General features: G+C 39.2%; 1 protein-coding gene across 7 annotated transcripts in view; it reads left to right on the top strand.

Annotated features, from left to right (window-relative positions):
* The window catches only part of ltbp1 (latent transforming growth factor beta binding protein 1), a 132,374-nt gene that overhangs the window by 92,936 nt on the left and 19,149 nt on the right, over window positions 1-20,289 (top strand). For 3 of the 7 annotated variants that reach the window (XM_042214164.1, XM_005948284.3, XM_042214168.1), the window contains exons 11-18: window positions 2,260-2,424; window positions 4,252-4,413; window positions 7,031-7,053; window positions 8,840-8,942; window positions 12,653-12,739; window positions 14,645-14,770; window positions 16,662-16,781; window positions 18,672-18,794. In XM_042214164.1, the coding sequence (XP_042070098.1) occupies window positions 2,260-2,424; window positions 4,252-4,413; window positions 7,031-7,053; window positions 8,840-8,942; window positions 12,653-12,739; window positions 14,645-14,770; window positions 16,662-16,781; window positions 18,672-18,794 (909 nt within the window). The remainder of the gene's footprint in view (window positions 1-2,259; window positions 2,425-4,251; window positions 4,414-7,030; window positions 7,054-8,839; window positions 8,943-12,652; window positions 12,740-14,644; window positions 14,771-16,661; window positions 16,782-18,671; window positions 18,795-20,289) is intronic. The other 4 variants (XM_042214163.1, XM_042214165.1, XM_042214167.1 and 1 more) reach the window with 4 other exon arrangements.

Raw genomic sequence — 20,289 nt, 5'->3', positions numbered from 1 at the left:
TTGATTCATTAATTATTCATCTTTAACTACATCCGCTATGTTAATGATAACAGACAGCTAATTTGGCTATTGGGTAACTGCTAATCGTTAAATGGGGCCGGGTTAACATTTATGGTAACTACTACTGTAGTATTTAAGTATTGTGAAACGGGAGCTTTACAGACCTCTCTTGAAATTCCTCCTACAGTGTTGTTTAGCATTGTGAATGTGAGCTACTTAGTGAGGGGAGGACCTGAAGTTGTGTGTGAACTGGAGGAGGCAAAGATGACACTGATGGTGATACTGATGCATCGATATTAACTTTCAGTATCGGTTAATATCTGACAATCAATCAATTTTTTGACCGCCCCAGGATAGATAGGTTGGTTCATGGGACTGTGCCTTTTTTCCTCCTGTGGCTAATGAAAGCCACGTGTCCATTCGTTACTGCTACTCATTGATTGAAAGGCACAGCAGAGGGCTCCTCAAACCTACACTCCACTGAAAGAGTACCCCAATGATTTACACGTTTTTCATGCTGTATCTTTTTCTTCACACTTATTCTTACATTGCTTTAGTGTAAGAGGGACAGGTGGGCAATATGTTTGAAGCACACGGTATCCTAAACCGTGAGATTCTCAGTTGTCCGGGGCTTTGTGACTTCTGTTATCTAAATACACACTAATATATTCATGATGAATAGATGCTGAACCAAGCACGCTATTTCTTGGCAAACACTGTTCAGACCATTTAGACAAAATAGCCCAATTTCTGTCTCCTCAAACCACAGAAAGATTTTTCTCACACTCTCACAGCCCTTTGAGCATTTTGGGTGACATCTGCGTTTTGCTGAGGAGGGGCTCCGTTTGCTCACTCTGCCATAAAGGCAAGACCGGCGCAGTGCAGCAGGGTTAGTTTTCATTCTGGCAGGTCGTAATATTTCTGTAGACAAAGCCCACAGTGGCTGTTGATTTCCTAGTTACCGTCCTGGCCAAGGCCCTCCTTGCCTATTAAGTCATTTCGGTCAGATGGCCTACTGTAGCAAGAATCTTAGTGGTTTCAGACTTCTTCCATTTCATTCGAATTGATTTTATTTTGCTCCGGGGAACTTTAAATGTTGAAATTTTCCTGAACACTTCGCCTAGACACAGTTCCTGTCTGAAGGGCTTTGTTGTTTTTTTAACCTCATCATGGTAAACGGAGCGTACGTGTTCTCTGTAGAGGTGCTCTGATTTGCTGATGGCCAGTCGAGTGCATTTGATTAGCAGCACCTGGACTCATCTTGAAGTTGTAATAGTGAACTTGTACTTGAAGCATTTTGGCTTAGTTTTGATGAAGAACATGGTGTAATATGTAGTTTGTATTCACCGGTATTAAGAGCTGCTCAGGAGAAGATTAGGTTTATTATGTCCTGATAGATAAAACCTTAGAATTCATCTTTCTAAATGACTTCAGCTTGATATTTCCACACACAGGCACGAGTAGTCTCAACCTCACATATTCTTCAAACTATTTGTTAAATGTTACTATGATACATGTCATTTAAAGGTTTGTGCAAATTTTCAAATGGCATCAAAAGTAGCATTAAAAATATTAAAATCAAACAAACAAACAAACAAACCTTTTTCTAGCTTTGACAATGAACTGTGCAAACCTGATTCTGACTTTTACTTCAGTCATTCCTGATGTTTTTAATCAAGGTATTTGTTGGGAAAATAGGTCAAGTATTTAACCAGTAAGTGAAATGATTTACTTCAGGTAATGTTTCTGGCAAAAAGGAAATCAGCCTGGGTTCCCCGTGGGGGTCGTTAGTTTGTCTCTTCTCCAGTCAGAACTGTTTCCAGCATTTATTTGTGGAGTTTAATTTTTGCCCTAGAACATATAAACCAAGCCAAACTCTCTGCATGCTTTCATCTCAGCCAGCACTTTGGTAGTGCATGAAGCACTGGCATGAAAATGTTCATTTTTTCCCCCAAGTTTTTCCTTCATCATGTGGTCTTTGCTTTCTGGTGTTTAATGTGTGTATAACTATTTGTACCAGTACCAAAATGTGGTTGCCGAGCCTCTTGTTGTAAAACATGTACTCTCTTTAATGTACTCTGGTTTTGTTTTAGACATATATTTAGACTGTGTTTGTGACGGGGGGAAGGTTGCTCTGGTGAAGGGGACTTCTTTACTCTTTATCCTCTCTTTCCTCCATGTTTGGGTCTCCTGCACTTTGGTGTGCCACTTCCCGCGCCTCCTCCCTCCTCTTTGCCCTCCTTCTGTGCTCCTCTTCAGCCAAAACACCCATCCAAGAGGAGAAGGGGGCTTGCTTCCGTTTGGTCAGCTCGGGGAGGCAATGTTTGCACCCAGTGTCTGCCCAGCTGAGCAAACAGCTTTGCTGCTGCAGTGTGGGCAAAGCCTGGGGCCCTCGTTGTGACAAATGCCCCCCTCCAGGAACAGGTAAGGTCCCGAGAAATGTCAGATAGTTGTCCTGTCCGAATAAGGCCCCAAACCTTCTGTTGTGACTTCTATGGAGGAAACACGATGAAAAACACTATTCAGCCGTCTTGTAATTTACTTTTATGCCTTGCAAATCAGCAAACTCTAAAGCTCCGTCCTTTGGGATGAGCTTGAACTTATGTCCCAGTCTGTTATCCTGCCACTCTCTGTCTGCATGGGTTTCACAGCTTGGCTGAATAGCTGCTTTTAGATTAGAATAGAAAAACCTTTTGCAGTAATTTGTTTTATGTCACCTGCCTGTTTGTCTTTGTTTCGACACATCTCAGTATGTTCGTGGAATTTAATTACAAAGTGATGGTTGGTATTTCTAGGTAGTTGCATTCCCTTATGTTGTTGAAGGCACCCACATCTCATTTTTCATTTCAGTTTGTTTATATAGCACTAATCCGACAGCTGTCTCAGGTTGCTTTTAATTCTCATGTTTTGTGACAATGACTCAAGATTATCTATTATGTATCTGTACTGAGAATCATGAAAAGCGTCACGCTATTGTCTAAAAGCATGCGTAACAAATAAGTCTGTCTTCATTCATTCGACCACCTTTACTTTATGTAAATTTACCAAAAAAAGAAACAAACAAAATGCGGAAACATTCAAAATACATCCTTTATTTAAACAAGGCTAAACAGGTAGAATGACGTCCTTGTGATGGTCCTGTGTGTTTTCCTGGTTATATCTTGAATATTCAACTAAGCAACAAACACGAGTTACAGAAAAAAACAGATATTTTGTCATACAAAGCTCACACAATAACTAGAAATTGCTGCTCTGTGTCTTTCACATGTTACACGTCTTGCCACGTTGCTGGCGGTTTTAATTGCATGCTGCAAGGTCCGCTGTTAGAAGAGTCAGGGTTATTCATTCATGATATACGTCACTCTGCAGTGTTGTACAAATGGATTCTGATACCAACAGTAAGAAATAATATCATTATGCAGGCGCTACGCATGTGTTTTACTAAGATGAAGAGAAACAATAGATTGAAAAATGAACTGTGAAGATGTTTATGTAAAAACGTCTTTCCTTGTACAAGGATCACACATGTGATCAAACTTAATCGAAGTTGGAACTGAAATTTCTGCACATCTTAAGCTGGGATTCAAATCTGACTTGAATCTGAAGCCTGTGATGCAGCAAAACAGGCTCAACCTTTCTTTTCAACACATACAACTCATATTAGATGGACTGTTGTTTTAAAAAATAGTTGGGTTTCTAAAATAGATCAGCTGGATATGGACATGTCCCAGCCTGGGATTTTCCTCATTTCTGAAACATTACTGAGTGTGTAACTCCAATCAAAATCTGTCATGCATTTCTATTTCTAAATTGTTTTTTCTACTAATTTTAAGGTGTTTTGTTCAGTGAAAAAGAAAAGTCCACAGTTTTTACGGTGGGTTCTCTGTTATCTCATCGTGGGAACTGACTGCTTAATAGTATTTAGTTATTCTTAGTTAGTTAAATATCACTTTTTCCTCTTTTTGTAATATCTCATTCCATTTCTCTTTTTATATTGTTATACAAGAGAAGGGTGGAAGTTATCTTGATAAGACTAGGACATTTACTTAATATAGATTTGAAGGAGCAAAAATGGAAAGTTGTGTGAAGGTAGAGCATAAAATGCTTTTTTCTCTTCACCAGAGATGTGTTCAAAGTACCCTCTACTTGGTAAATGGTGGATTTTATTTGAGTTTTTATTCTGGTGCTTTTGTATTCATTCTAAGAATACAGATATAGAGTTAACTACTCATGTCGTGTGTTGTCATGCAGCTAAGTTCAAAGAAATCTGTCCTGGTGGAATGGGCTACACTGTTCTGCCAAATCCTCCTGTCAATAAGCCAATTTATCAGGAGCCCATTGACCCACCACAACCCCTACCAACACCAGAGAGACCTGTGGAGGCGTTTGGAACACCAGAAGAGATTATACCAGGTGAGTCTTGCAATATTAATAGCTAATTACCAGTGCATGTTTAGTTGATTTAGTCTATTTATTTTATGTGTCTGGGACCACAATAATTGAGCTAGGTATCTTGACTGATTTGTATCACTAACAGTATTCTATTTATGCTGTCTTTATACTAGATCATATATAATTGATATATAGGTGGAATTCAGTAAATGAATTTAATTATCACTAGGTTAAATTCAAATTTGTGCACTAAACTGTTGCTTGCAGGATGCTACACAGTATAAAACTATTTTATTTTATTTTAATTTATCAAAACACATCCAATATCTGAGCGCTTACCTTTAAATACAACTTTTTCCTCTCCTCTGCTGTCCTGTCTGTCTTAAACTTTCTCCATCTCTAAATAAAGTTGCTCACTCGTTTCTCTTCCTGTGAAATGCAGCAGTTGGACCGTCAGTTTGCAGACACACTGTGAGACAAACTGCACACAAACAGTTTGTGTGTTTGCTGATGTTTGTCTTTCCGCGTGCAGTTTGCATGTTCTCAGTGACATTGATATTTGTGTAAAAATGTACGGAGAAAAAAAGTCATCAGAAAAATAAATATTGGAGTAAACTACAGACAGCTTAAAATTCTAAGTACGGTAATGAAGTGTCCCACCTCTGGTCACCGTCTGTGTTCAACAATGGCTGTTCTCAGTAGATGCAGATGGCCTCATTTACTTATTTTTCCAACCTTTTGTCTTCTCGGTCCAAAATCGGCCCTTTGTCCTCTGAGTGCAGATTCAGCCTTTTCCTTTTGAGGTGGCTCTCCTATGAGGTGCCGTGTGTTTGTGGAGTGACTCTTTGGTTTCTTCTATGAACAACCATTGTTGAACAGAAGTGGTGGCTTATGACATTTGATTTGCTACTTTTGAATAAATCATTATATGGACCTAGTGCGACTTGTTTGTACAGAATATTATGCAGTGTTTATAGTCTCCATCTGGGGCGAAAAAACCCACCGTCTTTCTCAGAAAGACATCAACTTGCCCTCTGTTGCAGAATTTGCGGTGCAGCAGTTAGATACTTGAGATATTAAGATGTGAATACTCCACAGCTGTATTTTATTTGGCACACTTTAAAGTGTCTGAACTCAATGTGCTGTCAAAGCAACAAATATATCTGATGGATTGCATTTATGCAGTGCAGCAGAGAGAAAATGTTTTTTGCACTTTATTGAATGCCGAAAATGTGAAAAAGATCAAGCTGTGTAACAAATTACACCCACTTGCTCCTGTTTGAAGTGTGGTATTAATTTATCAGTGTCGTGGTGAAAAATGCCGAGACGGTGGGATAAACGGGAATCTCACGTTTGCAAATTACAACTCTAAAGTAACATTAAAAACTCTGATTTATGATCTTCTTGCATGTGATTAGGAAGCCAGATTTTGAGAAACACATCCCTCTTGTGACATTTGTTTGTAGAGGACATGGATTAAAGTGCTTTGACTGAGCGCTCATTCCCTGTTAAAAGCCCAGCCCGCAAGCCATCAAAAAGAGAGCAAAGGGGAGATAAACCTGCCTGAGAGAAGAGCCTCATCCTCTCCTGTTATTATTCAGGACATGCTTGGCAGCCACCAAGGGAAGGAGAAACTTTGCAACATCTTAGCCAAAGCCAGACAGAAACCAAATTACTGTTTAGCTTTGCTGGAGCAGAGTACAGAGTTTTCCAGGCACAGAGGACAGGGCGCAAAAAACAATCGGACAAAATTCCACCACCCTAAACCTGTGCAGATTAGTGTTTGGATACCACCAGAAAGTAATGAGGCACCTGGCAGCCATACATATTGGTACTTTGAAGCAGCAAAAGCTGTGCTGGGTGGAAGAAGGAGATATTTTGCTTTTTTTCTAAATCTTTACTTTTGTCATCTTGAGACCTGGAAATGTGGTGTGTGCTGTTTATGATCTTTTCACAACATCAAACATGGACATGTATATATGTCGCTAAGCATTTACTTAAACAAAGGTTGGATGTTGATGAAATTGAGGCGTTTCACATAAAACAATTGCCTTATTTTTGAAGGGCAATAAGAAGAATCGTGTTCTGGATAAGGGGGATTCTTGTGATTATGTGACCTTGAACAAAATTTGTATGAAGACCTATTAGGTGTTGAAATGCTGTAAATTCTTACCAATACTGCAAGAAAAGTAACAATTCTTGTGAATTTCTGACCAACAGATGATGATGGATGACAAGGAGAATAAATAAGGTGCATATAGCTTTATAATTAATGAATAAAGTATTAACCTTACTAATGCTGAATACGTGTGTTGTTCATATAAAGTGTTACCAAAATGCTGTGATTGGGGAAGCAATTGTTACTTTTCTTGCAGTATTGGTAAGAATTTACATTTCAACAGCTAATAAGCAGTGAGCAAAGTCTGAAGGTATTCAGTGTTTATGATGTCAAAACAGTTTTTCACTGATTAGCTTGAGTGTCTTGAAGATTTAAGACACTCAAGCTAATCAGTTTTTTTTTAAAAAACTTTTTTTTAAAATGTCAGATGACATTTAAAAAAAAAAGTTTGAGCTACGCTACATTATCACAAACCTTCACTCAAAGTTTTTGTTTGCATTTTTTTTTTTTTTTGGTCAGTAGCAACCAGTTCACCAGAGCAGGTAGGTTTGGTACCTTTTCACTCTTTAGAGTGAAAATGCAAAAGCAGTTTGCCTGCATACGCTTAGCAAATACACTTACCTTCAAAAGAGTTTCAAAATCACATTTGCATGAAATCAGCAACATTGCTGCATGACTTTGGCTGGTCAGTTGAACAGCAAGTCAATTTCTACATCTTTGATGTGACTTTAAGAACCAGACTGAAATCTTTGACATGGTCCCAGATCTGGATACTCCACGCTTTTCTAGCTCCCTTTTGCCAAGCTGTTTATTCTTGCTCTGTGATTAAATTGCAGCCAGTTGCCATGCAAGCTAAATGCTAATCTGCTTCTCAGCACAGTACCTGCATTGCATGACGTAAGTAGTAGGAGGCTTAAATGATGAGTCTTGGCTAAAGATGCACTGCTCCAAAAAAATAAAGGAACACTTTGAAAACACATCAGAGCTCAGTGGGGCAAAAGTCTTGCCGGATATCAATACAGATATGGACTGGGTAATGTGTTAGGAATGAAAGGATGCCACATTGTTTGATGCAAATGAAAATGACAGAGAACTTAATTCAAAGACACCCTCCATAATCAACGTGAAAGAAGGATGTGGCAGGCTAATCCGTTTTGCCAACATTTCATTTGAACAATTTGAAGTGGTACTCGATGCTCCTAATGAGATAACAGGTGATTTCAGGATATCAGGATATCACTGAGCTACTGAACAGTCTAAGGCACAGGCTGATGCTATCGGCCTGACAGAAAGATCATCTCTCAGAGGCGTTCTGTTGGATTTAGGTCAGGCAAGACTGGAACTCAAGGCCAGTTTATGGTATCAATTTCTGCTCTTGCCACATGAGGCCGGGCATTGTCGTGCACCAGGAGAGATTTTTATCCCATTACCTAATGGCAGTCAGGGTGCTGTTGCCTAGCATGTAGGGGCCTGTGCGTTCCTTCATGGATATGACTCCATGGATATCACTAACCCACAGCCAAACCAGTGATTCTGAATGATGTTACAGGCAGCATAACATTCTCTATGGCTTCTCCTGTCACATACGCTCAGGGTTAATCTGGATGTAACCCTTTCACTGGTTCACTGGTATTAGAGTTCACTGGTATTAGAACTGTACTTTCTGGTATTCTATGGCAAATGCCAACCCTTTAGTCTCACCCCATGGTGTTGGGGAGTGAGCACAGGACACACTAGAGGATGTCAGACCCTCAGTCCATCCTCATAAGTCTGATTGTTCTGATTGTTTTGTCAGAGACATTCACACAAATCATTTTGTAGAGCTCTGTTCCTCCTTGCACAAAAGAGCAAATACTGGTCCTGCTGATGGGTTAAGGACCTTCTATGGCCCTGTCCAGCTCTCCTAGAATAACTGCCTGTCTCCTGGGGCCTCCTCTGTGCTCTTGAGACTGTGCTAGGAAACACTGCAAACCGTCCAGCATTGTATTGATGTTCCATCCTGGAGGAGTCGGACTATTTGTGCTACTGGTAGTGACACTGACCCTAGGCAAATGAAAAAACAGTCAGAATAGATGAATGTCAGTGGCCTCCAGTTGTAAAACCATTCCTGTTTTGTAGTTGGTTTCGTTGTTGCCCCTCTAGTGCGCCTGTAGTTAAAGTCATTAATGCCAAAGTAGCTGAAACTGATTAACCACCAGATCAATATCCCAAGGTTAATTGACTTGATTATATACGCTGAAGTGTTCCTTTAATATTTTTGAGCAGTATATGTATACAGTGCTATGTTGATTTTATGTCTTTGGTGTTGTCTGTGTCTTTTCATTGAAGGAGCTGGTAATTCCTGTGGGTAGCATTAGTCCAGTAGTTGAACCTATCCAGCCCCAGCTATCTCCGGGTGTTTCCACTATCAAGATGGAGGCACCTTACCCAGGTTCCTGCTTTGCCCTTTAAACTTCAAAGCAGTTTCAGACTCAGCTCATCGAGCTTATGATGGGCTCAGACAAAGCGATTTTTAATCCTTGGGTTTAATATGATCCAGTGGTCTGAAAAGAGTGCTGTTTCAGTGATGGTGATTACTGAGTCATTTTAAAACTTGTTATTGACATGACAATGATATGTTATATATATAAATATAGCTTGTTGTTTTTCACAACACACAATATCACTGTAAAAGAGGTACTAGGTAATTACTGGAAACAAAGTGGTATCCCAAGCAGTATGTATGGTACTAATTGTACTGGGTTCCAAAAAGCCTACAAACAGAACATTAAAAATGAGTTGTTGTTGTTTTTTAAAAAGATTCTCTGTGCTGTGGAGGCACAGAGGGATAAGACCGAGGTAGTAAGAATTTAAAAGAAGGGCACAGAAGATCAGTGCTAACAACACATTATCTTACCATCTACTCGAGTCATCTGGTATCCACAGACTACACAAAATAAACCATCAGTTATGTCCCTGATGTCTATTTATGGTATGGATAGGCATCATCAGTTTGATAGTGCCTCATCTAAACCCAGTATTAGATCACTTTGTTAGTCTTAACTGCACACAGGTTTTATTGTACATCTGACAGCATGCTCTTCAGTAGCATCTTGTCACAAAGTCTACAGCAAACCCTTAATAAGGCTATATATATTATAATATTATATATATATATAATATATATATTATATAGTATATATATATATATATTATATATATATATATATATATATATATAATAAATAATAATATAACATATATGTTTTGCATCATAGGGTAAAGTAAAAGACTATAGACGGAGCTGCTGGAAATTATTTAGGAACCATAGCAAATTAGCCATAAAGCCATATAGGAACAGAGTAGGATGGTTAAGTGCTGAGGTACATGGCACATGTGTAGTTGGACTAGTATTTTTGTCCGTATACTGTATATTCATTATACAAAGAGAATAATTAAAATCTTTTATTTTTTTTGCTTATATCTCATAAATACCAGTAAGTTATTTGGAATATTTCAAGTTTGAGTTAATTACTATTCAAAAACTGTACCGTTTGAATACAGTCTCGGTGCACTTCACTGCACACAACCACAACCACGTATAAGACAGCTGACATGAGAGTTGTTCAGGTGATGATGATCGAATACCTCCACAGGGAGCGTAGGCCACAGAAGCTCGTTGGGGGTGGGTTATTTATTTTTTGTATTGGCCTGCAGTAATAATTATAATGTAATATTGATTGTAAATTTTGTTGGGTTTACTGCCTTTTTACCAAGAATAATTGTTTGTTTTCTGAAATTTCTCTTCTGTAAAGTCACAAGGCTGTCCTTTCTAAACCTGTTAAACTTCTTGCCAAAGGTACTCCCTGGGACATTAAGAAGTGGTAACAGTTGAGGTCATATGATCACATTTTTGCAGGAGCAGGTTGAGGTGATGAGTGATGGTTATGACAAAAAATAAATGTGCCTGTGCAGGAGCCCTTTCTGTTAGTAAAAAAAAAAAAAAATCAAATTCTGTCATTCATGATGTTTGTACCAAAAGTTTCAGTGCATTTGTGCAGAATATAAGATCAGGTGATATTATCCTTTCCATTGTCCTTATATGTTACCTAGTGTGGATAATCTAGTCACTCTAGTGTTGTATTTCCTGCCACTGGTGGTTCCCCCATCTCTCTTTTTCTAGGTGTCAGTCACACACGAGTAGAAGCAGGATGGCAACCTCCATGCAACCAGGGGAAAAAATGGTTGGCAAGTGATTGCACAGAATTTTTTGGCTGTTTGGGGCCAAATACGAGTACTTGAAACAAAGTCGTCTTGCAACAAAAAGCAGTTGCCCAATGGTTGAGGGTGCTGCACCATCAACCTCTGGGCAGCCACTTTTTTGCAGGTCGCCACATTGGAGGCAACGTTTCTCTGTCCGACTGACTGCACTCACTCTCAAAGAGATTGGGGAAAGTTTGCAATTAAGCACCGTCTAATTTATGAAAGCAGACAGATTGTCAACACTGAGGAGCATCTCTTGTTTTGCAAGACGTGTGTGATGGTTGCTGCTACCAGTGTTGATTTATTTAAACAGGAGGGACGTTGTGAGCGCAGTGCCAGAATGTTGGCTAAGTATTTTCACTGTTTAGAGCTTCACATTTTGCTTTCCACAGTAATCCTGGCATTTATTGAAATGAAACAGACTTGAAATAAACTTAACTCATTCACTGCCATTGACATCTATAGCCGTCAATTGCAGTGCATGAGTCAATGGGTTTAACTCATTCACTGCGAGTTAATGGACTATGAGAGGGAGGGAGAAGGAGAATCCTGTGAGATGATAAGACGATGCGTCTCGTGCTCTTTTTTACTGTGAGCCGAGTGGGTTAAAGTGTTTCAGGGTTTTAGTCACATTTCTACTCATTGTAAACATTTCATATCAACATTCGTGTCTTTCATTCATTTATTTGGTTTGATTGGTGCTATTACAAAACACATGCCTGTCAAAATGCATGCATTAATGGGATTGTGATAGGTTTTAGATTCATTTGTGAGGTCCACAAACATCTAGAGTAATTTTAACATAACCATTCACCCTTAGGTCATAAACATATTGATCTTCAGCCTGATTGAGCTGAGCTACCATGCTGTCTTCAGAGAGCAATGCAACTATGCTTACACTGTTTTATTCTGTCAGTACATTACTCACTCCCTGATTTTTGAGCTGCAAATCTGCACTGCTGTTGGTACAGTGCTGGCCATTAATGAAATTAACTAGTTGTATCTGTTTATTTATAAATGTATAAAGTATATAAATTTACCGTGTTTACTTCCGGCCCAGTCTGTGGCTGAGAACCGTGCCTGATGTGTAGATTGTTTGTGATCCACCTGTATACCTCTAATGTAGACAGCACCAGATTTGCAACAGACAACAACAAATCTAACTTTTTTAGAGTTAATCATGATTTTATTGCATGCAGAGCACTGCCAACTTGACCCCGTGTAATTAAAACTGATCGCAGACTGCCTCAGTCTTAACAATTGTTGTGTCTCTCTTTTCTCACACTCTTAAAGGTGTTTTAAAGACAACAATTGACTGTGAGTCATCTTAGATTTGGTTCCCATCTTTGAAGGGACCATTTCAATTCCAAGGAGATTGCATTTGATTATTGATTACACATGTTGTGGAGCAGTCTCCAAACTGTTTTCCCTAGTGCCTGTGGTCTTAACCATCGGATTAGAGATATGCTTTCAGAGTTGCATTTCTAAGCATTGCTATCATACTGAGGTCTGTGCATATCTGTGGGCGTGATTTGGTCTGATCCTCTGTGACCTCTCATTATAACTTCAGCTTTGTATGAATACACCCAAAGTTGCTGTAAACTGCATTGTCTTTCCTTGCCAAACAATGAGAATTATATTTTGTCTGTCGCATGTCCATCTGTGAAGACTCTTATACAAACCCAAGGTACCACTTTGCTATATGATTTTGGTGTTCTGTTGCTTAGACACACCAGTCTGGCAGTCTAGTTTAATAGTTAATTACAGTTCAGTGTTAAGCTATAAGTAAATTGTGAATGTTTTTAAAATGAATATGTTGAAATACAATGAATTAAGAATAAACTACATACATACTAGAACTAATGGCTTGTGTTGTGGTTTTCTTTTTTGGTTCAACAGAAGTGGTTGAGAGGATTTCTCCTCCTGCACCAGTAGAGATTCTTCCAACTAATGCAGGCCAGGACATCGCACCTACTCAGGCAGCAGGTAGGGCTGAAACATTCTTCACTCTTTCTTTGCAAACTTCTTTTGTTCTTTTGTGTGTGTTTTCTCTTTTCTCTTTTTCTTTGCACCAGCTTTTTGTAATTGTGTAAATGCTAGTTGGTGTCTACCTCGTAAGAGATGAACCATTTCAATTTAGGAAAGATTCGAGTAATTTGCAAACAATGTTGGGAAGATTACTTTTTAAAATGTATTCCACTACAGGTTACAGACCTTAATGTAGATAACCCATAAGCTAGAGCACAAAGTGTCTCAGTAGATTTTCATTTAACCTGGATGCAATCCAAATGCAATCCATAAATCTACAGAGACATCTTATTATACTGATTGAAGAAAATAAGAAAACCTCAGGGTTCTCTTCAGCACAGTGGCCAGGCTGGCAGAAAGTCAGAGCTGTGTTGAGCCAAGCATTCCTTTACCCTAACTAAACTTAGCACAGAAAGTAAGGAAATTTGTGTTGGGTCGATTATTTCTTTATTGTAACAATTATTACTGGCAATTAATCCTATACTGTTGAAAGCCTGTTTATTTCCTCTGAAGCAGTGCGTGTTTGTAAGGAAAATGAGCAGCAGAGTTATATATGTGGGTTGTGCCCATGATAAACTCACCAAATCTTCTCTGCAAGACTGCTCAAAGAAATCCTAGTATTAATTAATGCTTCGCTCTCCACCTTAGAGTGGCAGTAATTAAACTATTACTTAAAAAGTCTTCTCTAGGCTCATCTGTCTTGACTCCAATTTCTTTATCTAAATAAGGAATCATCTTCTCCCATGAAGTTTAATTATGTAGTTCCACAGGTTCTGCACGGGGACGTTTCCCTCAAATTGAGTGAAATGCTGAACTAAAAGATTAAAGTTTGAAAAAGACTTTCTCCAAGAACTTTATGTTCCAAGTGTGCTGGAAAGGCTCCAGACTTCATGAAGTCATTGAGAGAATAAATTTATATTATTTTTTCAAATTGTACATAGAATTAAAATATAGACGAATCTATGAAGAGGCAAATGTATCTGATAAATGTGATCCAGGTGACTTTCAGCTTTAATTCAAGGGGTTTATCAAAATGACAAATATTTATACCTTTCAGCCATTTTATACATATTCCATTTTCTGAGGCTCAAAGGTAACTGACGAGTTAAAATAGTTTTAAATATAAGAATTGTGTTTAGTACTACAGTCAGATTTTTGCAGGTTTTTGAAAAAAATGACTGGAATTCCAAAAGTGTTTAATGTTGCTGAAGTTCTGCAATCAGATCTTGATTTCTTTTGTTTGAAGCAAAATTGCTTCACTGTCCAAATACCTCTGACTGCATGTGTCTCTGCCCTTTGTGGATGCACTCCGTGTTATATATAGTGTGTATGTTGTTGTCCATAGAGTCTTCTTAAAACTTGGAGAAACTTCTCGAACGATTGCCTGATGTCCAGTAACACTTGTTAGCGCAGAACTAATCTACATCTTAGCTTTCCCAGTTGGAAAATAACTACATCGCTCACTGTCAAAGATGTTTGCTGTGGTGCAAACTCACATCTCGAATCATTTACTAATGAACTAAAAAGGATTTACTATGAAAAGCAGCTCACAAGAATAACTGCAAAGTACTAAAAGGTATTTATTTGACCTTCTTCACAATATGCTGAGAATAACTACCAATAATAAAACACTTTGTCTGTGATATGGTTTTAATTCCGTCACCTGCTCCGCAGTCAGTTGCTTTCGGCTACTTTGTGGTAGATTATGTGAACTTGTGATGCTTTTTTATTAAGCTGTTAACTTGTGGTACATTAATGGTAGGCTGTGGTTCCTTGCAGCTCTTTATAGTAACTTATGGGACCCATTATTAGCTCTTAAAAGTGCTGCTACATTAGTGCTCTCCTGTTTCTCTTCTGGCCCAGAGGTAGATGAGTGCCAGATCAACCCTTATATTTGCGGCCACGGGATTTGTTACAACACAGCTGAGAGCTATATCTGCCACTGTGATGAAGGATACCACCTGGATGAGACCCAAACCACCTGCATAGGTAAGGAATGTATTGGTCAGAGTTGAAGTTAAACAAGCTTTGTACGCCATGTGTAGTGCGAGCAAAAGCAACATGATTTCAGCAAAGCTCATGGAATCAGTGTCCTGCAGTTGAGATATGATAGGTGAAATGAATGGCCCATGTCCAAAAGACATGAACAGCAAATGGCTGTTTTCTCAACTTAAAGCACTCTTTTTTTCCCTTGTGACCTGTTTCCAGCTTCCTCATTTACTGTCCGAAGGTTTAATCCTCATCACAGACAGCCATGAGGTCTGAATGTTCATGGGACTTAGATACAGTCTAACAAATCAGCATCTTTCCACCAGCTTCTGTCAGAAAAAGGAAGTTAATTATTAGTGGAATAAAGGCAAACACATTAGAAAATTTTATTTACTTTCTTTATAACAATTGTATTTTTTCCGAGTTTTTTTGTGTAGAGTGTGAGCTTTTTTTTGGCTTCCGAGTTGGGGCATAAAAAAAGGAAACGTTTTAGAACCACTGCGTTAAAAGCCGTAGGCACTGCGTGGGTTTGCTGGATTGGACCCAGGACCCAAGAATCTTAGTTCAGGGACCAGTACGTTTGACTGAAGAGAAGTTTGTGAGTTATCATGAATTATGTTCTTAGTTCTTAGTCACTCTGACTTACTGCCTACTTGTTAATATAGTCAGTGAGCTAAGAACCTAGACTATAATTTATTATAGACTAATATGTTTGTTAGGCTGGAGCCCCAGAGCAAATAAATATTTAAAACGTATTCACCATATGCTGTATCCTGTTCTGGAATAAACGTGAGACATGGAGGAACATTTACAGTCAAAGTAAATCAGGCACTAGGACAGTATTTATGCTGTGCACATCTATAACATCTGGCATTGGTCAAACTAACAAGTGCATTCTAATGGAATTCTAAGCTGGTGGAATCTCGGACGAGACCAACAACCACACTGTTACCGACATCAGCGCCACCCTCCTCCCGGCTCATCGGCCTTATTGGGATATGAATATGATGCACTGTCATTACGTGGTTTCCTGCCGTTTCAATGCAGCTCTCCCCACCCACCAAAATGATATTGAATTAGGGCTCAGAGGGCAAACAGGCGTGATGATGATTTCTCCATAGCCGCAATAAAATCTCTTCTGCTTAGCTGCAGAGGCTCGTGGATCAGATTATGACTTCTTTGAGAGGTTTATATGCATGTGGGTTTGCAACCATAGTGTCTATTAATAAGATTAATGCAAAGCAGACAAAAACAGGAGTATTGGTTTTAGATGTTCTAGTAAAAATCGTGACACCGCGGTGTATAACATTTCCTACGATGCATATTTGACTGGTGAACTTTTCCACACGGGTACTTTTTACATTGCAACATCCACCCTCAACGCTGTTCTAAGGGAGATGTTTTTGTTTGTTTGTTTTTTAACAAAATGTATTTGTTGTGATTTTTAAATGCCCTGAGATATTGATACTGCCCAAGCGTGAGATCCTTGTTGCAGTCTTCTAGCTTTGTTTTTAGTCTCTACCAGGTCAGTTTTGTCTTTCACCAAAATATAACATTAGGTGTGTCACCTGTGATGACTTAGAACTCTGAGTGTTAAACAGTTTCTGTCTGTCTGCTTTTTAATGCTTTTTCTTTGAAAAACAGCTGGTAATGTGGAAAAAATTGAGTTTTGTTGAACCAGCTTTAGAAATGTTGCTCTTTATGGACTCAGCTGCTTACAGTGAAGCTGATGAATGTCTGCCAAACCACAGACAGACATGCAGAGAAGGATTCAGCAGCTACAGAGCCAGAGAGCGCTGGTAGAGACTAAAGCTAGAGCTAAAAGAAGAGTGAATACTGAATGACCGTTTTTGAACATGTTTGTTGTGACAGCTTATTTGTGTGTTCTCAGATGTCGATGAATGTGAAAACCGGCTAGTGTGTCCTTCTGGTATCTGCTACAATGAGCCTGGTAGCTATAGCTGCGGCTCCTGTCCGTCTGGCTTCTTGGGTCAAGGAGGCCAGTGTGTGGGTAGGTCCTTACACTGTTAACATGTACATGTCTCTGTATTTGGACCTTACTGCAGTGCAAGACTCCTTTAAATCAGTTTTAATTAATAATGTGCCTAAACTAAACAGTGTGTAATATAATACATATATTAATGCTGCACTAAAATCATACAAGTCTGAGTTGTACCTAGGTTGCTGATCAGTGCAGAGTAAAGGTTGTGTTACTTTGAGCCTGGCGCACAATCATGGACTGGAGGAGTTACAGTTACAGTGACTGCCTGAAAACACATGGAGAAAGACCAAGGGAGGTTTTCATCTGTTTCTGATTTTTCATTTTTAACAAATTTCTTTTAATCATCTGATCACATAGTTAAAATATTGCATTTGGTTGCTAGCAAAGCTTGGCGATGCATGAAAATCTCTATGATCATCAGAAAACCAACAGGAAACCGTTATGTGTGCCAGCTTCCAGTATAAGCCATTAATGGCCTAGAGAACACTTATATTTTTCAGGATAACCCTTAACCTCATGGTGCGTATGTCTGGCGGTCAAAACATTAAGGGATCAACCCAGGAAACAGATGCAAAGTTGTACACCTGTACCAGTCAAGAAATAAAATTTCAAACCATGCCAAAGAATACACAACATTTCCCCACGCTTTCCTGGTAATGCTATTATTTCTAGCAGGCACAAAAGGTGTGCCCATCTCTACTCTTTTAGCACTTTGCCACTCCTGTATCCCATGCGACTCGAGGTTAGCTGTGAAGTTTTGACACACCATGTCAGCCAAGCCACAACAGAGAATGGTGGTAGCAGCGAGAGAAAAGAATTAGGCTGTGCAGCAGAATCCTTCATAGAAGTTAATAAACCATGCCACAAGTGTTTGCATGTGACTGCCAAACTCACATCAACTAGATTATGTGTGTGTGTGTCCATGAGTTCGAGGGCATTTTTGGACTACAGGAGAGAATAAACGAAAGTTAATGACATGAAAGGCAACAGTGAAAATTATATATAAATAACAGGAGTGAAAAGAGGGGAGTGCTGAGTGCATCATGGGAGGTCTTTTAACAGACTGAGCCACAGACAGCCCTTTATCAAAAAAGAAAGTATGAAGTCAACGTTAAAGTAAAGAAGGTGTCTGTCCCCTGAGCTCAAACTGGTAGCTGTTTCCACAAGAGAGGGCCTGATGGCTGTTGGCTCTGCCTCCCATTGTACATCTCTAGGAACCACAAGTGAACCTGCAGTGTGAGAGCAACGTTCTCGGCCGGGATGATGGGAGGATGTTTTCGAGATACGGTTGAGCATAATCATTAAGGACTTGTGTGCTGATTCCTGACTTCTTGGGCATTATGCTTCAGAATGCTGAAGAGCCTGGAATGGAATCCGACTCAGACCGACTTACTTAAACCGACAATGATTTAGCTGGTGGGCACTAGTCTGTGGTGGTCACCAAAAGTCTATAAGAATACAGTCAGAAGAGCCATTAAAACAGGTTTTACCCTCTAATCATGCATTAGGTTTGGCCAGTGCTTGCATGATTTAGATGTCATTACCTGCTTATCAACCAATGATGACATTTTCGTAAATAAAAATGATTAAAATCATATTTAATAATTTAAAGCTGTGCTTCCATTGTATAACAATGCATTAGTTATAATAGGCCACTCCCAATACTGTGCCTGTGTTTACCTGAAGTGTTTATTCCAGTGTTCAGATAAGTTTAGTGTAACACTCACACTATAAATCAGTGCGCTCACTGTTTTCACTGTATGTGAAGAAACACTGCAGACAGTCTCAACCAGTTTGTTCGCTTAAATAATTATTCATTGAGAGAAGCCCCTCAGCACACTGTTCATCTGCTGTGTGAGAAATCCATGCAAGTTTAACCTGTTGTTTGTGTTGTTTCAGATATAGATGAGTGCCAGGATCAGAGAGTCTGTGTCAGAGGCCACTGCCAGAATACTGAAGGCTCCTTTTTCTGTGTGTGTGGGCCAGGCTTCAGACTATCGCCAGCTGGAGACCAGTGTGATGGTATGATATTTTGTAATTGGAGCAGAAATGGCTGAAATCTTTGTCGTCTGTAAGCTGTAGATTTTTAAGATATTAAACTATATTACTTAATATGGTCTCTTCAGATTTTTTTCCGAGGTCCCCAAAGTCCTACTATGTTGTTGCAAAGTTTGTAGATATCAGTCTGTGCATGCAGGTGGGTAACATAAAGTTTTATTGATTTTTTGACCTTCTCCCAATTTTCACCAAAAATATATCAGCTCAAGCTGATATAACGACAAAATTTAAATATGATATTTTGAGGACCTCTAACAATCAGACAGACAAACAAATGGAAGCAGTTACATATTCCCTCCATTTCATGGGAGAATAAATTAAGTGAAACTATATGCATTCTGCATTACTACTGTAGTTTTGGAGTCTGATTTGATGTTTTATTTTGAGGCAGAAGTTGGTGTAGAGATCAGAGGATACAGTTTTCAGTAGCAAGCTTAGTTAGCCTTGAATCCTTAAACTGTATGGATGCAACATGGAGGCATAAATGTCTGCTAATTAGTGACCCACTACTGTCAATCAAGGGAGCCTTTATACCATAACAATATCCGAATGGGCGACTTATTAAATCATTAATCATCAACTGCAGGGTTGTTATACATGGAGAATCTATCCATAGAGGTCAAAATTGTTATACCAAGTACTTACTTGATTTTTTGATTAAAACTTCACCCCCATTACCCTTGACGACGCTTTGTGCAGTGGTACCTTTTAGTGCATGTGCTTCTTCTAGACCATGTTGAAAAAGTATCTTTTAAGCTTTAATTTCATTTTAGGGAAACGATAGAAGTCACAGGTGTCCAGATTTGACAGAAAGAGCTGGTAGGTCATGGAAATTGTCGTGATAGAACATCCAGCCACCTTCTGGCAGCATTTCAGATCCTTTGTATAAATACTTTGTCTTCGATGTCTCAGGACATGGCTGAAGAACACATCATCACAATGTCTCCAAAAGTTGGACGCAGCGTTTTGTGGGAGAAACGTTTCGTCACTCATCCAAGTGACTTCTTCAGTCTCAGCTGACTGCAGGTTTCCCCAATCTTATAAACAGTACATTTGCATAATGACTGAAACCAGCCCACTGAAGGAACAATGGGCTGGGAGGTCAGTTCCTTAATCTTAATATGCAAATTCTCATGACCATTGATCAACAACCACTAACCAAAACCCACTGACCAAAGACCACAGATCAATGGCCATGAGTACCATTCACAGAGTTGGGGAATGGCTGCAATCACAGCATTGTAAGATGGTGAAAGATGTACCCTTAAGCCCCCTCCTCAATTCAGAGATGGTCTTTCCCTTTCCACGTAAATGGCCTCCTTGACTCTGCGCTCAAACCAGCGTTCCTCCCTGTCCAGCATGTACATCCTCATCATTGAAAGAGTGTCCACTGGCCTGTAGGTGTAAATAGACTGCAGTCCTGGCCTGACGAGGTACAGTGGGGCAAAAAAGTATTTAG

This window comes from Haplochromis burtoni, unplaced genomic scaffold, assembly GCF_018398535.1.
Source record: "Haplochromis burtoni strain Fernald_Lab_line unplaced genomic scaffold, NCSU_Asbu1 Contig_525, whole genome shotgun sequence".
In the NCBI taxonomy this organism is placed as follows: domain Eukaryota; kingdom Metazoa; phylum Chordata; class Actinopteri; order Cichliformes; family Cichlidae; genus Haplochromis; species Haplochromis burtoni.
This window is presented reverse-complemented; position numbering and strand designations above follow the sequence as displayed.